This window comes from Barbatula barbatula, assembly GCF_947034865.1.
Source record: "Barbatula barbatula genome assembly, chromosome: 20".
Taxonomy (NCBI): domain Eukaryota; kingdom Metazoa; phylum Chordata; class Actinopteri; order Cypriniformes; family Nemacheilidae; genus Barbatula; species Barbatula barbatula.
Genome location: NC_136783.1, coordinates 8,755,218 through 8,773,579, shown reverse-complemented (window position 1 = coordinate 8,773,579; position 18,362 = coordinate 8,755,218). Strand labels below are relative to the sequence as shown.

Here is an 18,362-nt window from a genome sequence, read left to right as displayed (position 1 = left end):
TATCATTTATGTTTAATGTATAACTTACACTTTAAATTACAATTAAATGAATCTTACATTATGTAACATTGGTGTTAATATGGCACATTTGAGTAGCATTATGAAAGGGATAATGTACAGGCAGCCGGTTGTTATCACAGAAATGACCACTGACAGTGTGATCAGGAACCGACGTGAAGCAGAGGGTCTTGTATCACACTGAAGGGGCTTATTTCGCAATAACAGCCGGCTGCTTGTACATTATCCCACTTATTACACGGCTACTTGCTACGTGAAGAAAAAAACTGGACAGGAAATGTGAATTTAAAATATTTTATTAGCTAATTTTCACAGAATCTAGACCTTCCGCAAGGGAAAGCCATTTACTTCCGGTTTTAAGGTAAGAAACAATTTTTCAGATGTCAAAAGCAGGCATTTTGGTTTAATCATTTGAAAATATAATGTCATATATGTTATTAAGACATGTTTAATTTGTCAAAAAAAAACATGTCAAAATGATTTGAGCGGTTGTTATCTGGGAATAATGAACCTGCAAATGTTGTGACTGGCCAATCAGAATCAAGCATTCCAACGAGCCGCGTAATAAAAGCAATAAACCATGCATGCTTCTGCAATTTAAAGATGGCTTTTGTTGATCACATTTCCTGTCTACACTTGGTTGAAATAACTTATTAAATGTATTTGAAGACAATGGATATAAAAGACAATGCTTTTGTCTTGCATAACCTTATATGTTTCGCTTATAGTCAATATGCTTTCGTGTACAGCTGCTGTGTAACAATGGAAATTGTAAAAAGCGCTATATAAATAAAGTTGACTTGACAATGCACATTTAATGCTTTACCTTAGCTTTGGCTACCTAAAACTAAGAAATGTAGGCCTAGACATGTATTTTATAAATGTAAATGAACCTGTTTTAATGTTCTTAGATTATATCTCTCAAAGCAGAGCACTCTTGTTAACATTTCAGTAAAGCCTTCAAAACACAGCTTGTCATAAATGCTCAGGACAACTGCTACATTCCTGCAGCTGTGTGACACAGCTTGACACAGTACTTTGATCTTTGGGGCCAAATTCCTTTTTATTTTTTAAACATAATAAAAAAATATAGAAAACAATTTATTTTATTTAGATTCATTTGTTTATCTTTTATCAAATTTACCAATTTGTAAAATTTGTATTTGCGTTGGTCAATTATAACAATAGAATCTTTGAATGGCTCCTAACAGATTTGATCTCAATCCGAACATTTGATACATTTTAAGAGCCCTAGTTTATGTGAGTTTACTCTCTAGACGTGAAAAGTACCAATCACAAACAGTCACCAGACAGTGGTAACCCCTTGTGATAATAGAAGAAACAGAAGTGTATTCGACATATATTGACCCTTAGGGTTACAATAATACATTTTAATTTACATTTACTAAAATAACTTTTTAAAGTTTTTAAGGGGACGTGGTTTGAATTCATTAAAACAATACATATTTCTTCTTCCTCTTTTTAATGCAAATGAATTTCACATTTTAATGAACCAAAATCTGGTGTATCACAGGGTGTGCACATTTTTATCTTTCTGATATGTATAGTATTTAAAAGAACTCCAAGTAACTGTTCACTATCATAATGTAAAGTTGTTCAAAAAGGCTTAATTTAAAGTTGACACAGCATTTCATCTTATGGTTATACCATATATACCATAATTCAGAATTACACAATTACAAAAATGACTTACTAGACCAAATAAGAAGAAAAAGAAATCATTCTATTGTTAAGACTTTTAAAATGTTCAACTGGCTGTGAATCCCTGAAACAATTGAATATTCTAATACTAAATATCTAAATAACAGTTATAGAGTAAACGTGTCAGCTGATAAAAGGCTGAACAAATGGGTCCTCAGTTTGCTGGTCATGTGATTGTCTGTAAAAAAGCATCTTGGCACCTTAGAAGTTCATCCTGCATTTTAAATCAAAAGTCCAGAGAAATAGTGTCACGTAATGATCTCCAGTCATTTTAAAATGTGCTGCTTTTAGAAACAGACACCTGGAAAAGAACAAAAAATATTGATTAGTTAATACTCACAGTCATGTTGCTTTTATACAACAAACACAATATCAACATTGCATACTATAAATCTCTCATAATGGATACTCTGATGGAAAGATATGAAACAGTTACAGTTTATAATAACCTTTGATCAGGAGTGAAGGTCGGAGTTAAATGCGTCACAATGAGAAGACATTTTGTGCAACGTACTTGAGATTTAAATAAGATGGTGACTTTTACACATGTTTAAATTCAACAAGACACATTCATTCTTTTCACTATTTCTTTAAGTTCCCAAGCCCACATGGTTAACTTTACACCCCAGTTTACATTTAAGACCATTACCATACAACCAGGTGGCACAACTCATTAAACAACATTTGTCCAAGTAGAGGCAAAACTTTTATATAATTCGCTCCTGTCCTTCTAAAACCTTGTATCTCCATATTTTGTGATTTTTGTTTTCGACCATAAATCATTATTCTAGTCACCTTTTATGTTTGTCACTCGGTTTTTCAAATATCTAACAAACAAAGTATTAAAAAGTGCTTGCTTGCTTTGACAACACAGTATGCAATATTTTTAAAAGTACAGTGTTTTTTCCACTTCCTGAACAATTTGGACATACAATGTTACAGAGGGTCAGCGACGTTATCAAATATTACGAGAAATCTTCCATTTAAAGATGCATTTTTACAACTTTCAATACATAGAAATATAAAACTGTAGTTATAATCTTTAAGGAAATAAGTGAATGTCACTATGATTCTACTCCGGGGTGCAAATACCTCACTACTTTTACTAGGTGTAAAAAGAATTTCTTGAATGCAGTAGGTATGTATTGTACCTAACAACATCACATGCCTCCTTCATTCATGAATTTCCTTGTACACATTATGTTGATGTGGTAAAAGAACAGAATGAAAAAAATCAAGTTCATTTGATCGAAGTAAACTTAATCACTCAATAACATTTTGCTGTACTGTCCTTACCCAACCACCCTGCTGAGAAATCCAGCTGGTAAGACGGTTGTTGACAAATCCCGCCATGGCTGACTCAATGACGCCGTTCATATCAGGGCATTTCTTCTTCAAAACAAGTCCCACTGTGACAGCAGCCTTGAGGAGCTGCTTCTCTGAAGCCACTTCTGCTCGCTCAACAACCCACATCTTACACAGACTGTCCACGCTATCAGAGAACGCGCTCACCACCTAGAGGATACACAGTGGTTGCGTTTTCAGTAGTTTGCACTCCAACTTCGACTTGGAAATATTCCACGTTGGCTAAGTCTAGTCATGCCTTTATTGAAAGAGCCGTCTATTTCCTAACAGGACATTCTGCACGCATGTGCATGTTTCACTTTTTGCTAGGAAATGATGCGAATAACAACAGCAACACTGACACGAGTCGCAGTTCTTCGTCATTATGATTCATTCGGGAACAAGATAACATAGATATTGTATGAGTCACAGATCAGTTGACTTGTAACGTTTAGGACATATTTCATTTTATAGGAGCCATACCTGATCAGCTGCGGCGTTCTGCACATTCTTGATCAGGGGCTGAATGATTTTCTCATCATAATCGTCACCCAGCTCCCTCAGTTTAGAGGCAATCTTCACTGCGTCAAAGGCATTGTCTGGAGCGCAAGTGTTTGTGAGTTTGAGCAACAATAACAGAAAGTATGAGTCATGATACGAGAGGGCAGAATGTAAGGGAAATATACAAGTTTCGTTTTCATTTCTTCTAGGAAACGTTTTGTGAGATTTTATATACGCAAAGGCACAATACGTAATGTCCAAAAGTGAGAATTTAGAACAGGAAACAACAACAATAAGTAAAAATGTTGATATAGAAAATTGACCTTTACGAAAATTAACCCTGTTGTTTTCATATTTTAAGGAAAACCCAACAACCACAAATTTAACATGGTTTTATTTGAATAACCGTAATTTAACCATGATACGCATAGAAAAACTATCCAACAAATACAAATTTATTTATAATTGTATGTAATAAACCCTGGTTGATTTTTCTTTAGGGTAGAAAACAGCTTTATTGCAACAGTGAGCTCACAGAGGGCAGGCACTTACCATCTCCAATACCATCTGTCTCGATGTGGTCTTCACAGTGATCGGCTTGTAGGAGGTAGTGGATAATAGTGTACGTTTGAGACTGGATGTCGGCGGGCGCCATCGCATTCACCGGCTCGAACTCACGGTAAACAGGAAACACTCGCGCTGCCGTGATACAATGACGCGTCTCAGACCGACGGTAACCGAGTAGATATAATCGTTAAATGTCTTGTGTCTAGCTTCCTGAATGTATAGAATGATGCTTCTTTGCGCTTTCTCTTCCTTCAGTCTGTGATAACAGCTACACCTACTCTTCTTTCGGTTTCATAAATGACGTCTATCCGCCCATAGTCAGCGTTAATATATAACTGTACCGACGTCACGAGATGCAAATTAGATCAAAGTCCCGCGAGAGCAATTTGAACGCTGTGGTTTGGGGTCGTTCTCGCGGTGGTCTGACATCATGTTCCAATCGCCGGTCTGCGCAGCGCTGCAGGAAATCGAACGAGCCTATTTTTAAGACGGTTTGTCACACTTCCAGCAGAGGACGCTGTTGTATTAAACTGGACATACGTCTGTAGGCCTACATGTCGTGCGTTATCAGGGCTACCACGCCCATCTGAAATAAAGAAAATAACGTAGTTAAACAGTAAAAGAAAATTATAATATTAAAAACAACAAGATGTGCATTTCTCTTCGTAAGAAAATGCACAAAGAACGAGGACACAAATAGTTAAAGGAGTAGTATAAAAATATTTCCCCTTTTTAAACTTTCTTTAAGGAAGTCATTAAAGTAGGAAGCCGTATTTGCAACAGCATTTTATAAAGTACGGCAAGGGATGACGTATTTTTGTATCCAAAACCCGGAAGCGAGTTGGTATTTTATTTATTTTTTATTTATTTGTCTTAAATTTTACCAGGATAAGAAACTCATTGAGTCTCTTTTACAGGAGTGTCCTGGCCAAGATCATTAGCTGAGTACAACATAACACAAAACACACAACAGAACACAACAGAACACAACACAACTAAACACAACTAAACACAACACAACACAACACAACTAAACACAACTGAACACAACTAAACACAACACAACACAACTGAACACAACTAAACACAACACAACACAACACAACACAACACAACTAAACACAACACAACACAACTAAACACAACACAACACAACACAACACAACACAACACAACTAAACACAACACAACACAACACAAAACATTCTTCCAAATATCTTCCTTTGTGTTTAGCAGAATTTATACAGGTTTGGAACAACTTAAGCTTGAGTGAATGTGATTTTTAAGCTTGAGTGAATGTGATTTTTAAGCGTGAGTGAATGTCGAATGTAAACAATGACAGAATGTTAATTTTTGGGTGAACTAACACTTTGAGGTAAACAAGAGTCAGTTACATCAGACGACAAACTAATAGTGGTATTTTTTACATTGTACTTACAACAAAAAACACAGAATAAGAAGGTTTCTATAAAACTTGATTGATTACAGTTTTTCTCAATTGTTTACACACATTTTCTGAAAGAATGCCTCATACTCTCAGAACTCTACACACAAATAAAAAAACACACACACAATGGGAAAAACCCCTCAATTCTCCTGCAAAATGAAACTTTACATTCAAAACAATGTTCTTTCTTCTCAAAATGGTATTTTGTTTTCAAATGACACACACAAACCATCATATGAATAGACATTTATAAGAACCAGTTGAACACTGATGTGCTGTGAAAAACTGTAACTTGATTATTATATTCCTACTCAAACTGACATGTTCACAATGATCCGAACGATAATTCAATTCACATTCAGGACAAAACATAACAGCTACACATATTACAATAACATTCGCAAACATTTTTATTGTAGATTTTAAATGTGTGATATTTACAAGTCCATTATGTATGTCAAATTACAGCTAGTAACATACGCTATCACAAGAGATTTTGCGCCTTCACTGTCTTTGTTTTACCCTATCATTCCTTTTACTGTGTTAAAATCTGTGAATTTTCTAGAAATGTTTTTTCTAAAAATATATTTTCTATATGTGATTTGTAGGAAGTCAAATGGACTGAGTGTATCTGCTTTCAAATCTGTATTATATTTTTGACTCATGCAAAGAAAAAAGACAATACAGACACACATCCTGATTCAAGCTGATTTGCAATATTTGTAGTCGATTAAAACTTCTTGATAACTGCGCAGATGTTGGAAATGGGAATTTAATTGTTTTAACCATTTCCTAAAGCTCATTGTGTAGCTCAACAATATTTTGCTGCACATCAGAACTATATTCTTTTGTTTTACCCATTGTGATGTATAAAGGGATTTGGGTTTTTTGTGACTTAATATTTATTCTCTTGTGCCACAAGAAGTCATGACAGGACAACATTATGGTTCTAGTCACCTTGGTGTCATAAAAGCAAGCCTGACGTAATATTCACAGAAAACACGAGTTATAAACTTTCTAATATGTATAATAATATTGACAAACATTATTCTAGTAGTGTATATATCAGATATTTAGTTAAAAACATTTAAAAATGAAATTCCAAGATGTTTCGCACATTCCAATGAACGTTTGTTCAAGACTGAATTAATCTGCACTTACTATTGTGAGTCTGTAGTGACGTAACATCGTCTGGATGACTATAATCACACGTGCTGTCATGGCCTTGACCAGCTGATATGAGCCTATAGTGTTGTTCTACAGAGACAGAGTAGTAAACACAACAAACCCTCAGAAACTAGAAGTCAGCAGGAGGATTTTGGAGGATCTGAGACTCTAAGGAGAAAATATATCCATCATGTTTGTCATGAAAAGAGACGCTCGGTCGCTCGCTCGCTCCGCAGTGGTGACACGCAACGTCACATCACTTCTCCTGCTCGCCATTTGCTGGAAGAAAAAAGCATGTCAGGTGCCCGAATTGAACTTTTATTCATGACTGGAGAAATTTACAAGAACTGAAAGAACAAAGTACGAGTTTATTTGCAAAAAAATTACTTTTCCAATACAGAACAACACATTTAATAAGAAAACAGCAGGAAGGTTTATATAAACTAAAAGTAATTATAGACATGAAAACATGCAGTTTATAAAAACCTATAATGCTCTGTAAACTTGCAGGGTATTGCATATATAGGTATTGCTTTTATGTATAGAAAGAGAGATAAATGAATAATGTACTGAGTCTGAGAGCTTTTTATTTTAATTATTTATTGAAAACCGGACAACCACGAATACGAGCGTGATAATATTTGGTCACATTGTAAACCCTCTGCAACACATCAGACCCATGTTACATTAGCTAATAACTTATTTCATCTCCACTAAATGATGCTGTAAACGACGTGACGTCAACATAACATTTGTGAATCGATTTATCATATAAACACATTAAATAGTCAATCTCAAGCTATTTCTGCTCACTGCACGTCTTCAATGTATTTTAACAATCTGTGAATGATGAACAAACCGAGAAAATCTGTTATTTTATTAACCCTAAAGAGATTGTGGTCACTTACATACAAACGACATTATAGGCTGAATTTACACATTTAGCAGAGAAAATCTCCAGCATTTCTTCTTCATTCAAGACTTCCAGTGGATTTCATAGGTCTTTAAAAACCTCTTTTATTGTCCATTTATATCAAATAATAAGTCAAAGCTCTTTTTGAATCTAGCAGTGACAATTTACTGGTTTCCATGACAACAAAGATCGTAACGAAAAGTTAGCCAGAGGTCCGAGTCTCAAGGATTTTGTCTGAAATTAAACGGACGCAGAATTCGACGTTAGACACTGTAGAGGGTAATAGACGCGTTTTTAAATAGTAAGATCATTTAACATGTTCCTATCAAACAACATCAATGTTATTCTCATCCGAGAGATTCACGCGCACAGAATGCCAAGACGCGCTCTCATTGGCTGTTTATCGACAAGACTCTAAAACACCATTATGACATCACAGTGGATCACTTACTGAAAGACATGCAGAAGGTTGTGAGAGGAGCTACGAGATGGCGGCGTTTTGCTTTTCTCTGGTTCTTTGCACTTTGTTTTTCTTGCTCAAACTGAAAATGGGTTTGAGGAAGAGAGCGAACAGCGCGTCTTTGTGCCGCTCAAAGCTTCACGATGAGCCTGAGACCGAAAAGATGCGCTCGGAGGCGAAGGACAAGCGACAGCAGACGTGCGGGAAGTCATCGTTTCCAGCTCCTGTGCCCAACCTCGTCTGTGATGTTGAAGTGCCCATGGATTGGACAGACAGCAGTGGAGCAACACGGATGAGCACCTTGACGTCCACCACCAGGAACTCAAATGCTAGATCATCCAGAGCGATTTTGAGACCCCGTACCTATGCATACAGGAGCACCGGGATGTCCACCAAGATCAGGTCAACCGGTTCAACGTCCAGAGGGGTTTTAACCTGTACATTAGTTTGCAAGAGCCCGAGAACATGGCTCTTGGATTGAACAGACAGCAGTGGAGGAACACAGCTGAGTGCCTGATGTCCACCATCCAGTCAAATGCCTCATAGATCAGAGCGACATTGAGACCACGTGACTTAATTTTCAAGAGCACCTTGATGTTCACTTAGATCAGCTCAAACGTTTTATCGTCCTCAGGAATTTTTCCCAAAAGGTAAAACCTTGCCCATGGATTGGACAAACAGCAGTGGAGGAACATGACCAAACACGGCTCCACCGACATCAAGTCAGATGTTTCATCGTCCAGAGCGATTTTAGGACAATCTTCATTGAGCTCAAGCCGCTATGTGCAAGTTCCGAATGTGTGGTGCAAATAAGGTGCCTCAGATCCCTTACTGAGAAACTCAAGCTACGTCCTGACCTGAAGAAACCAGACCTATGGAAAACAGCCTCCGCCTCTGAACTGGATATTGTGAAGCAGCATGTGAAAAGTTCCATAAAAAGATTCACCAAATTGGCATCCTCCAATAAAAAACGTATAATGTGCATAAAGCATGTCAGAGTTTCCTATCTACTACTTTCCTTATCAAGATGTGAAAACATAAGTGAAAAAAGCACAAACATCAGTTACTGTATATTGTCAAAAGTAAAGGCCTGGCATAAATCAGTTGCAGTAATACTCATAGTACTAATAGTGTTACTTTATATTCTACATATATTATATACCCATATATCAAATGTCAGTTTAAGTATGTGCATTTTATATACAATTATTTCCATTCAACTTCTGACCCAGATTTGAGTCCCTTGAATTGTTCTATATCACGATAACAAGCAGGGCCACCAATCTATTATATGAAAGAGTATCTTACTTTATATTCAGAAAAACACAACTTGTCTTTAAAACCCGACTTACAGAAACAGATCTAAAAGTCCAAGGTAACACTGAACACCCCTGACATCCAATTGGCCACCCCCAAATGTTATCCGCTACATACGGTGTTGAAATCTGATTTCACCTCTCATTGAAGAACGTTTTTTTTTTACATTCGTTGGCAGTTCACGTGACGTCACCGCAGACGAAAGTCAAAAGAGAGTCACTGTAACAGCATTGTTTACCGCTTCTTTACCATACCATTATAGTGTTATACCTACTAACATCTAACATTACACCCTTATGTTGCGTACATGTAAAGTTTCCCAGCATTTTCTAACCATAGATAGTATCGGTTCCAAAACATTGATCACATTAGGGTCAGAAATGAACAGAGGCCGAGGTGAACCAGACTGCCCTCCAAATTCAAGAGAAAGGGGGACAAACGGTCCTTGCATAATAAAAAACTAACTACGACAGGATTCGCAATCTAAATACGATTAGGTGAAAATGAATGAATGTCGATGACAGCGTTTTTGCTCTGCTTCAGCTTGAGCATTACAGCCAAATCAAATTCATCATATGAATATGGCGTTTAATGATTCACCGGTGAAGAAGAGCCGTGCTGAAGTGCGCCGCGCTCAAGTTGATCATCAACAACCGCGTAGTGATACGATGTAAGAAAGAGATTCATTAGACTCTTTACTGTATAACCTGAAGCCACTGAGTGTTTAGTGATTGAATGTTGAATGTGTTTGTTTTCTGTATAGTTCCCGCTTGAATAACTGATTTTGTGTTCCTTTGAGAATTAAAACAGCAACAAAACATTAATAAAATAATTCATAAACGCTTCTCTGCTTGTTTTGTAGCGTGTAAAACCTTTCATGTATTCTATCTGAAAGTGGTCATCAAGATGACAACATCAAGGGCAATAATCAGCATCAAGGGTTTTGTTTAAATCTTGCGGTCCTATGGAATGAGTATATGTTTTATATTTATAACATCTGATATGCTTCTCTATCCACATCAGTTTAAAGACACCTCTGGTGCTGCTTTGTTAATGTGTAAATTAAACAAGTTATCTGGGTTAAACTGTTTCAGCATTATCATCATTTATATTTTATAGTTTATTTCATCTACATACATTTAGACATACATTAATCTCATTACTTTGTGCAATTGTTTTGTATACATTTGTCACATTTGTGACAAACTCTGGGAAGTAAATTATCACTCGCTGGAACCGATTATTTATCTATTAAAATTCAAAACCAGGTCAGGGTACACAGATTTTCTTTCATGGTCTGCGGACCCCCTGAAGCAGCATTGGCCACCCCATACTGTAAATAAAACTGGTACGGAACCTGTTTGAAGTCCCAGAAGTCACTGCGGTGCGTCCATCCAAGTTCGTTCTTCCGAGGCTGCCTCGCAAGACCGGTGTCCACAAGTTTCATTGGCAGAGACAATAAATGTGCTCACATGTGAAAATCTCACAAATAATGCAACAGGAAATAAGTCTCTAATGACATGAAGTTGTTTGCAACGGCAGATGGTTTTGAGCAAACTGTTTCTTTTATGACACGATCGGGGGGCTGATCATTTTTCGTCTTATTTTTAATTGTCTGTTTTATTTCTGTTTCACAGCATAAGATGCTTTTTAAGGAAACGAGACGCTGCCAGGTTTTCACAACCTGTGCTTTCAGGTTCAATGGCCTTGCTTTGATGTACTGCATATAAGGCAAAGATCAAAATAACAGCAAATGAGGTAAACTCTTCAAAAGCGATGTCTAGACACATTTGGTTTGGCTTCTTTAGAAACTTCGAAAGTAGTCGCACACAGACAAACCTCTTTCAACTGACTGTGGTGCTATGATGTCTTCACAGCTATCATCATTTACCACGCACCATCATATACCAGAGAGAGAAATTTCTCAGCTTTAATTTAGCCTACCCTTCATTTTCATCACAGGATGAGTCCCAGGGGTCCCCATGCAACTCTGCAAGAAAGAGAACTCTATGTAAAATCATAACCTGGATTAATTAGAGGATGACAAAAATAGATCAACTACACTAGAGTATATCTGCAGTGAGGTAAGAGAAATACACTCATACAGGCCCCATAAGGAAACATGCGCTTATTGCAGCGGTGGTCTGGATACACGTGTCAGCTCTGACACAACCCCATGCCACCAAACTCACGTTCAGTGTGATGTCTTATACGAATGTGTTTCTAATTGTGTGGGTGCAGAGGACCCAGGTGCCTGGTCTCAGATCAGATTTGAGGCTCTGTCAGCTGCTCGACTCCCCCAGATGGCACGAAGGCAAAGCCTCTCATTATGGACAGTATACGTGCGTGCGCACGAGACCGAGAAAAGATATGACAATACGTTCATTGAGAGGCCGCGGCCTCATTGATTCAGACGTCAATTAGAAATGAGCTGGGTATTCACGTTGTGATGCTGACCTTTAACTTGAATCCTTGGCAATAACGTTGAAGTCTATGATCCTTACACGGCCTTGAATCTAATAGCTGACAGTTACATTTTAAATTGAAATATTGGGAAGTAATGAAAGGCTAAGACTGGTGTTAGGACAATGCATTTCAAATTTCCGACCGACTGAATACAAACTCATCTTGGGCCTTATTTATAAAGCGTGAGTACACACGGATTTGATCGTAGAGTGTGCGTACACCAAAATCCACTGCAACGTTCATATTTATAAAAAGGATCTTTCACGTGGAAAAGTGCTTAGCGCCACATCAGGGTCCGAGCAGACGTACACACTTTTTGATTGTCCGAGTGGTGCAGGCTTTTTAAAAATATAAGCCATTTCTGTCGCTTGTATAGGATTTGGACATTGACTGGCGCTCTTTCACACGTCATTTACATTCATTAGACAGATATATGAAACTGTGCAGCTGCGCGTAATTTCACGATCATTTGCGATTTAAAGACTTCACATCTGATAGAGAGGCGTACACACGTTTTCTGTGTTTATGTTCGGTCTATGAATCGCATGTGACGTATGAACTTTGAGGAATGATGTTAAAATCAAATTTAGGACGGTTTGGACCCTTTATTTCATGGGGCCAATTCATTTATAATGTAACTTTTCAGATTTGTAGATCAAAGACATTATATGAAGAGTTAAAATCTCATGTAAATCTCAGTTATTATGGCTTGAATCAAAACGAATTGGAATGCACATTAAAAGTAATTTCATTTTGGAACCAAACTCTTCACACGTTCTTCAACCGGTAACACACGGTCGCAGGAAACACATGGTTTGATGAAACATGTGTAGGCTATAGCTTGGCTGTAGCTTGAATGGACTTTGCTTTATAAAACAACCTACTTGTATTGTTTAATTGAATAATTATGAGTTTCGTGAGCCTTGTTGTGTTATATACGTTTTGTATAAAATTCTGTCTATATTTATATTCTTGGTACGAATGCGAGAAACATTTTCCCTATTTCTGAATTTAGAATGAACTGCATTTCTCGATTCAAAACAACACATTTTGTTGATGCCTAATTATTCAATTATTTTTTGTTTCTTCACATTTTCGCCGCAGCCTCAATATCTCTTTTGAATTAAAGTCATTCATCAAAATGAAAAGAAACATGGAAATGTTATTCACTCATTATATTCTCAAAACAGATCTGATGGTTATCAGGTGGTGAATATGTCACAGGTTTCCGATACGAGTCAAAGGCGGTGCAGTGCAGCGGGTCTTCACATTTCAGTCGTTTGGGACCGTAGTCTTCCAGAGAGCATATGATAATGGTGTGAGTCTGTTGTTGACCTATTCAATACACAATACAAGCCATATCAGTGCTATATATACACTCTCCAGAGAAAACAAGAGGTTGTAAAAGACTTGAGTTTATTAATATTTAGTTAAGGCAGTTCAATACAAAGCATTTCACAACCCACTGTGTGACAAAGGTCATGTACAATAGAATTTGTTGGGAGGAAACATGCAAAATAAATAATAATAACAACCATAAAAGTAAAACAATAAATGATAAGAAATAAAACATAATTCTAAGAAATCATTCGTAATTTCTATTTTATAATTGTGTTTATTTTAAAATAATAATTGTATAATAACAATAATTATTATTCATAGTATCAATATAACTGACAATTATAGCAAGAGAAAAACAAACTCGATCAATCCACTAAACCTCAGGCCATACATGCACAAGTATTCCAATGAAATCATTCTGCACAGTATATGTTACATGTGGACAGCGCTCATTATATGCAGTACAGAGCATGTGTCATACACTTCATTCTCATGAAGGGATTCAGTCCTCCTGGATGCTGGTCGTCGTGTTTTCAATGCCGAGGACTGTAATAATGGCTTATCGTACATTCCAGACAGAAATAAAAATAAATACATATTCTCCTTACATCATCTCAAGGAAGGAATACACAGATGTATATCATTTAAAGTAGGCTATGACTTCCTTCGTAAAGTGCTCCCTTAAAACGTCTCGCAGGAACGGTAATTGCTCATAGAATTAGACTGTAAACTCTTGCAGGACGCTATATGGATCAAAGAGGAAAGACATCATATTGTATAGTTTCCAGAAGTCCTTTTATACTCTGAGTAAACACTTTTTCAATTCACCCTTTTATATTTAGCACTACAGCGATCAGTATCTAAAGGTAAATGGTGAAACGTTTGTTGTGGTTGTTATTGTTTATGGTCCCTTACACAAACACAGTGATGATGCTCATATGCTTGTTTCTCCCTAATGTGCTTTGTTGGATAAACACAGAGAGCAAATCTCCTCTGTGCTAATACAGAAAGCTTTTATCAGATATAACACACAATGGCTTCCCTGCTAGTTAAAACCATCGATGTCTGTGACTTTGCAAATAACAAAGAGCCGATGAACAGCGTTTGAATAGCGTGGGGTTGTTACCGAATCAAGGTCATTCATTTGAAGGTATTGAAATGGACAAACACAATAACTGTCTGAACTGGTGACTGGATCGGAGGAACATTCCATTCAGCACATACCAAGACCCTCCTCATCTGTGTAAACATTGAAGCTTTTGTTGGTGGTCAACAGGCAGTTAGACACTCTGTATTACATTTGTTTAACAGTTTTGTTATTACGAAGTTTGTGTTTGCTTGAAAATATTCTAAAAGAATAGATAGAAAATGTTCAGCACACATTGGATCGATCTCACCTGCTTGGTTTCTGTGTTATGAAAGCTTATCAAGCTTTTGTGTATTTCAATTATTAGATGATATGCATAGTTAAGTAGGTTTTAATTATCTCACTGGCATTTACATTGAATAATTTGGGATTAAGGTTTTGCAGCTGGTTTTTGTATTTCATTAAAAGTTTAAATTCCATGATTATCGTAACGGCAGGATACACTCATAAAAGTGGCAGTTAATGATTTTGTGTTTGCTATAAAGAAATAAAAAACAACAAGTAAACTGTGCCCCACATGAACGTCGTGTGTATGTATAAAGAAACATTTTTGATTAACTTGTAACCTCTCTGCATTAAAATTCTTATAAATTCAATGAAAAAACGAATATTAACATGACGAGTTTGCATTAAATTCATCAGTAAACTCATATTTTTTAAGTTGAATGAACTCAACATTTTAAGGCATCCAGGTTACTTATTTTTAAAAGTGAACCCCCAAAATATTTTTTTACAAACTTGCCAAACGTGTCAAATTCTATAATATGCAATCGGAAGAAATAATCAGGAGATAAAGAGGATATTGAAAAACATTGGACTTAAATGATCCGAAGAAACAACAAAACTACACAAACATCAATTAATAAAATTCAAATAAAAAAACAGATAACTCGAATCAAAAATCATATTTTTTAATGTGCATTCCAATCGATCAAACTGCAGTTGAATTGTTTTGATGAAGGTATAATAGCAAGAAAATACAGCTAACTAACACAATAAACCACAATAAAACTTGATGATGAATTTTGGATTTTTGAAAAGAAATTAAACCGAGTTATCTTTTTCTGCAAATAAACTCTTCAAGAACAGAAACAGTAGAATTTAAAACATTGTGTGTAAAAAACACCTTTTTATAAAATATGCAATCTGAAGAAACAATCAGAAGAAAAAGAGGAAATCTAAAAACAAAATAACATTTGGATTTTGTTTGATAAACGCAACAATTTCAATACAATTTTATGTTAAGAGCTAAAGGACCATAATGCTTTTTCATTCTTCGTGTGAGCGAACGCTTTATATAACACAAAGCCTCATGGGTTGGCAGCAGCACATCTCACCTTTTAGCGGCCTGGGTAGGTAATTAATGCCCCATAAACAATCACAGGGATAAATGCTGATGATTATTATACTCGGACAGGACAGTAATGTGCTCCATTACAAGAGCTCCTCCATTCAGCCCTGTACTGGCAGTGTGCAGATACATCAGACACTCTAATTTGATTAAAAGCTTCTTGACAAAATTGAAAGGGTGAATGAAGCACACTCCATTCCTGCCCCCGGAGAGAGAGAGAGAGAGAGACATATTTAGGTTTGACAGATGCAGAAGGACCTTTCTGCATTTCCACAGATATAAAGGCATGTGAAGATCATGAGTAATGAAATCAGAAATCAGGCAGGCAGGTTGGTTTGGCGATTTTCGGCATGCTGATTTTTGATGTATTGAAGACCAAATATTGAATTTTTCACAAGCAACGCTTCACATAATTAAAGCAATTCACACTTAATAAAAGTGTTACAGATCTGAAAACATCACTGTAACTCTCTCTCTCACACACACACACACACACACACACTTGTATACTGATGTAAAATAAGGTCAAATGTCAGAATAGGGCACATGTGTCCGGTACACTGAGACAGACAGGCACAAGTTGAAACCACAAACATCTCCTCTTTACTATCACCTCCAGGCTCTTGTCCCCTGTCAATCCATCCACGAAATAAGAAACAGTCACAGGCCAAGATATTTATATTTTAGATTTTCTGAACAAAACAAAACAGAAAGCCGCCCTTGGGTCACATTCTTGGATCACACTGTCCTACCCAAGGAAAACGGGCAGAAATATAAAAAAACACAAAAAGAAATGCCACTGTACCTCAGAGTGTCTTGGAGAGTTCAAACACACGGTAACATCAGGAGCTAAAGCTCCAAAGCTCCTGTATAGCTAGCCCATAATTCCAGGGAGAAGAGGGCTGCTGTCTCAGACTAGCTTTCAAAGCCCAGGGTGTGCTCAGATCTGTGTGTGGTGCGTGTGTCCTGGGGGTGTGTAAGGGGGCGGTGCTGGATTGGGTTTGATTCCCCGGCTCTTCATGTAGGAAATGAACTGGTCAGGAATCTCAGCCAAAACGTCTTTGGCCAGACGGGCCATACTCAACACGTGGTTACCCGTCCGGTCCATGTAATCCCGAAACGGCACAAACTGTGAGGAGGGGAAAACATTGGTTCAGCTACTGATATCTGGAATCCATCCATCTAATATCCACATTCATTTTTATATTTCAATTCTCTTTTTACAAACATATCATCACATTTATCGATCTAGACACGTCTACTTATTCACTCTTCCATTTTCACATCATTTGTTCATTCATTTAGTCAGTCCATTCTCACCACATTTATCCACCTTGTCATATTGTTTCATTCTTCCACTTTTACATATACATTTACATTTATGCATTTGGCAGACGCTTTTATCCAAAGCGACTTACACTATCCTATACATTTGCAATCCCCTGGGATCGAACCCATGACCTTGGCGTTGTTAGTGCCATGTCTTACCATTGAGCTACAGGAATGCTTTTAAGCTTTTACATCATTGATTAATTCGTTCATTCTTTTATTAATCCTTCTAGTCGCTCATATCGATTCTTTCTATCATTTTACATCATTGATTCATTCACTCCGTTCTCACATTTATCCTTCCAGTCACTGATTAATTTTGATGATTTGAAATCATTGATTAATTGACTCCTTCATTCCCTCCTTCCTTCCGTCATTATCCTTCCTTCTTTCCTTCCTTCATTATCCTTCCTTCCTTCATTATCCTTCCTTCTTTCCCTCCTTCCTTCCTTCCTTCCTTCCTTCCTTCCTTCCTTCCTTCCTTCCTTCCTTCCTTCCTTCCTTCCTTCCTTCCTTCCTTCCTTCCTTCCTTCCTTCCTTCCTTCCTTCCTTCCTTCCTTCCTTCCTTCCTTCCTTCCTTCCTTCCTTCCTTCCTTCCTTCCTTCCTTCATTATCCTTCCAGTCTCTTCCATTTTGACATAATTAATTCCTTCATAAATGCATCCATTATTTATTCATTCATTTCTCCCTTGTTTGTTCATTCTTTCATTCCATCCTTACCCCATTTATCCATCTAGTCCTTTATATATTAATTGATTCATTCGTCCATTTTACATCATTCCCTCATTCATTCATAAACGCATCAATTATTTGTTCATTCATTTTTCCATCGTTCATTCACTCATCCATCCATAAAATGCATCCATTATTTATTCATTAATTTCTCCCTTCTCCTTTGCAAACATCGTTCTCACAATCTAGGAACCCCTACCCTCAATTCTGACTCACTGATTCATTCTTCCAGTTTTTACATCATCTGTTTTTACGTTCCTTCATTCATTCCATTCTCACCACATTTATCCACCCAGTCGCCAATATCTATTACTTCATCCAAACTAAATCGATTCTTTCATTCATTCTTCACACATCATTCATTCATTAATTTCTACCACAACCATGATTTATTCATATAATAATTCATATCCATCCCCCCTCAGCAGTTAATGACGAAATAAGGGTGACAAACACACTATTCTTTTCCAGCAGAAAAAGAGAATTACCTTTACTCACAGGTTTACTCAAGGCTGTGTCTCAGTAGCCTGAGAAATTCTT

At 36.9% G+C, this 18,362-nt stretch overlaps 2 protein-coding genes across 2 annotated transcripts in view; both read right to left on the bottom strand.

The window, feature by feature from the left end:
• Nucleotides 1-2: 2 nt before the first annotated feature.
• Nucleotides 3-4,608, bottom strand: LOC306909432 (bcl-2-like protein 15). The gene is made up of 4 exons (XM_079483124.1): nucleotides 4,138-4,608; nucleotides 3,568-3,683; nucleotides 3,037-3,255; nucleotides 3-2,041 (listed from the first exon to the last, which is right to left on the bottom strand). Exons 1-4 carry the CDS (start codon nucleotides 4,238-4,240, stop codon nucleotides 2,012-2,014), a joined length of 468 nt encoding a protein of 155 aa, XP_079339250.1. The 5' UTR covers nucleotides 4,241-4,608; the 3' UTR covers nucleotides 3-2,011.
• A 10,698-nt stretch (nucleotides 4,609-15,306) lies between these two features.
• Nucleotides 15,307-18,362, bottom strand: part of cpne5b (copine Vb) — a 100,562-nt gene continuing 97,506 nt past the window's right edge. The window contains exon 20 of the mRNA XM_079482728.1: nucleotides 15,307-16,890. Coding sequence (XP_079338854.1) covers nucleotides 16,702-16,890 — 189 coding nt within the window. The 3' untranslated portion in view covers nucleotides 15,307-16,701. The remainder of the gene's footprint in view (nucleotides 16,891-18,362) is intronic.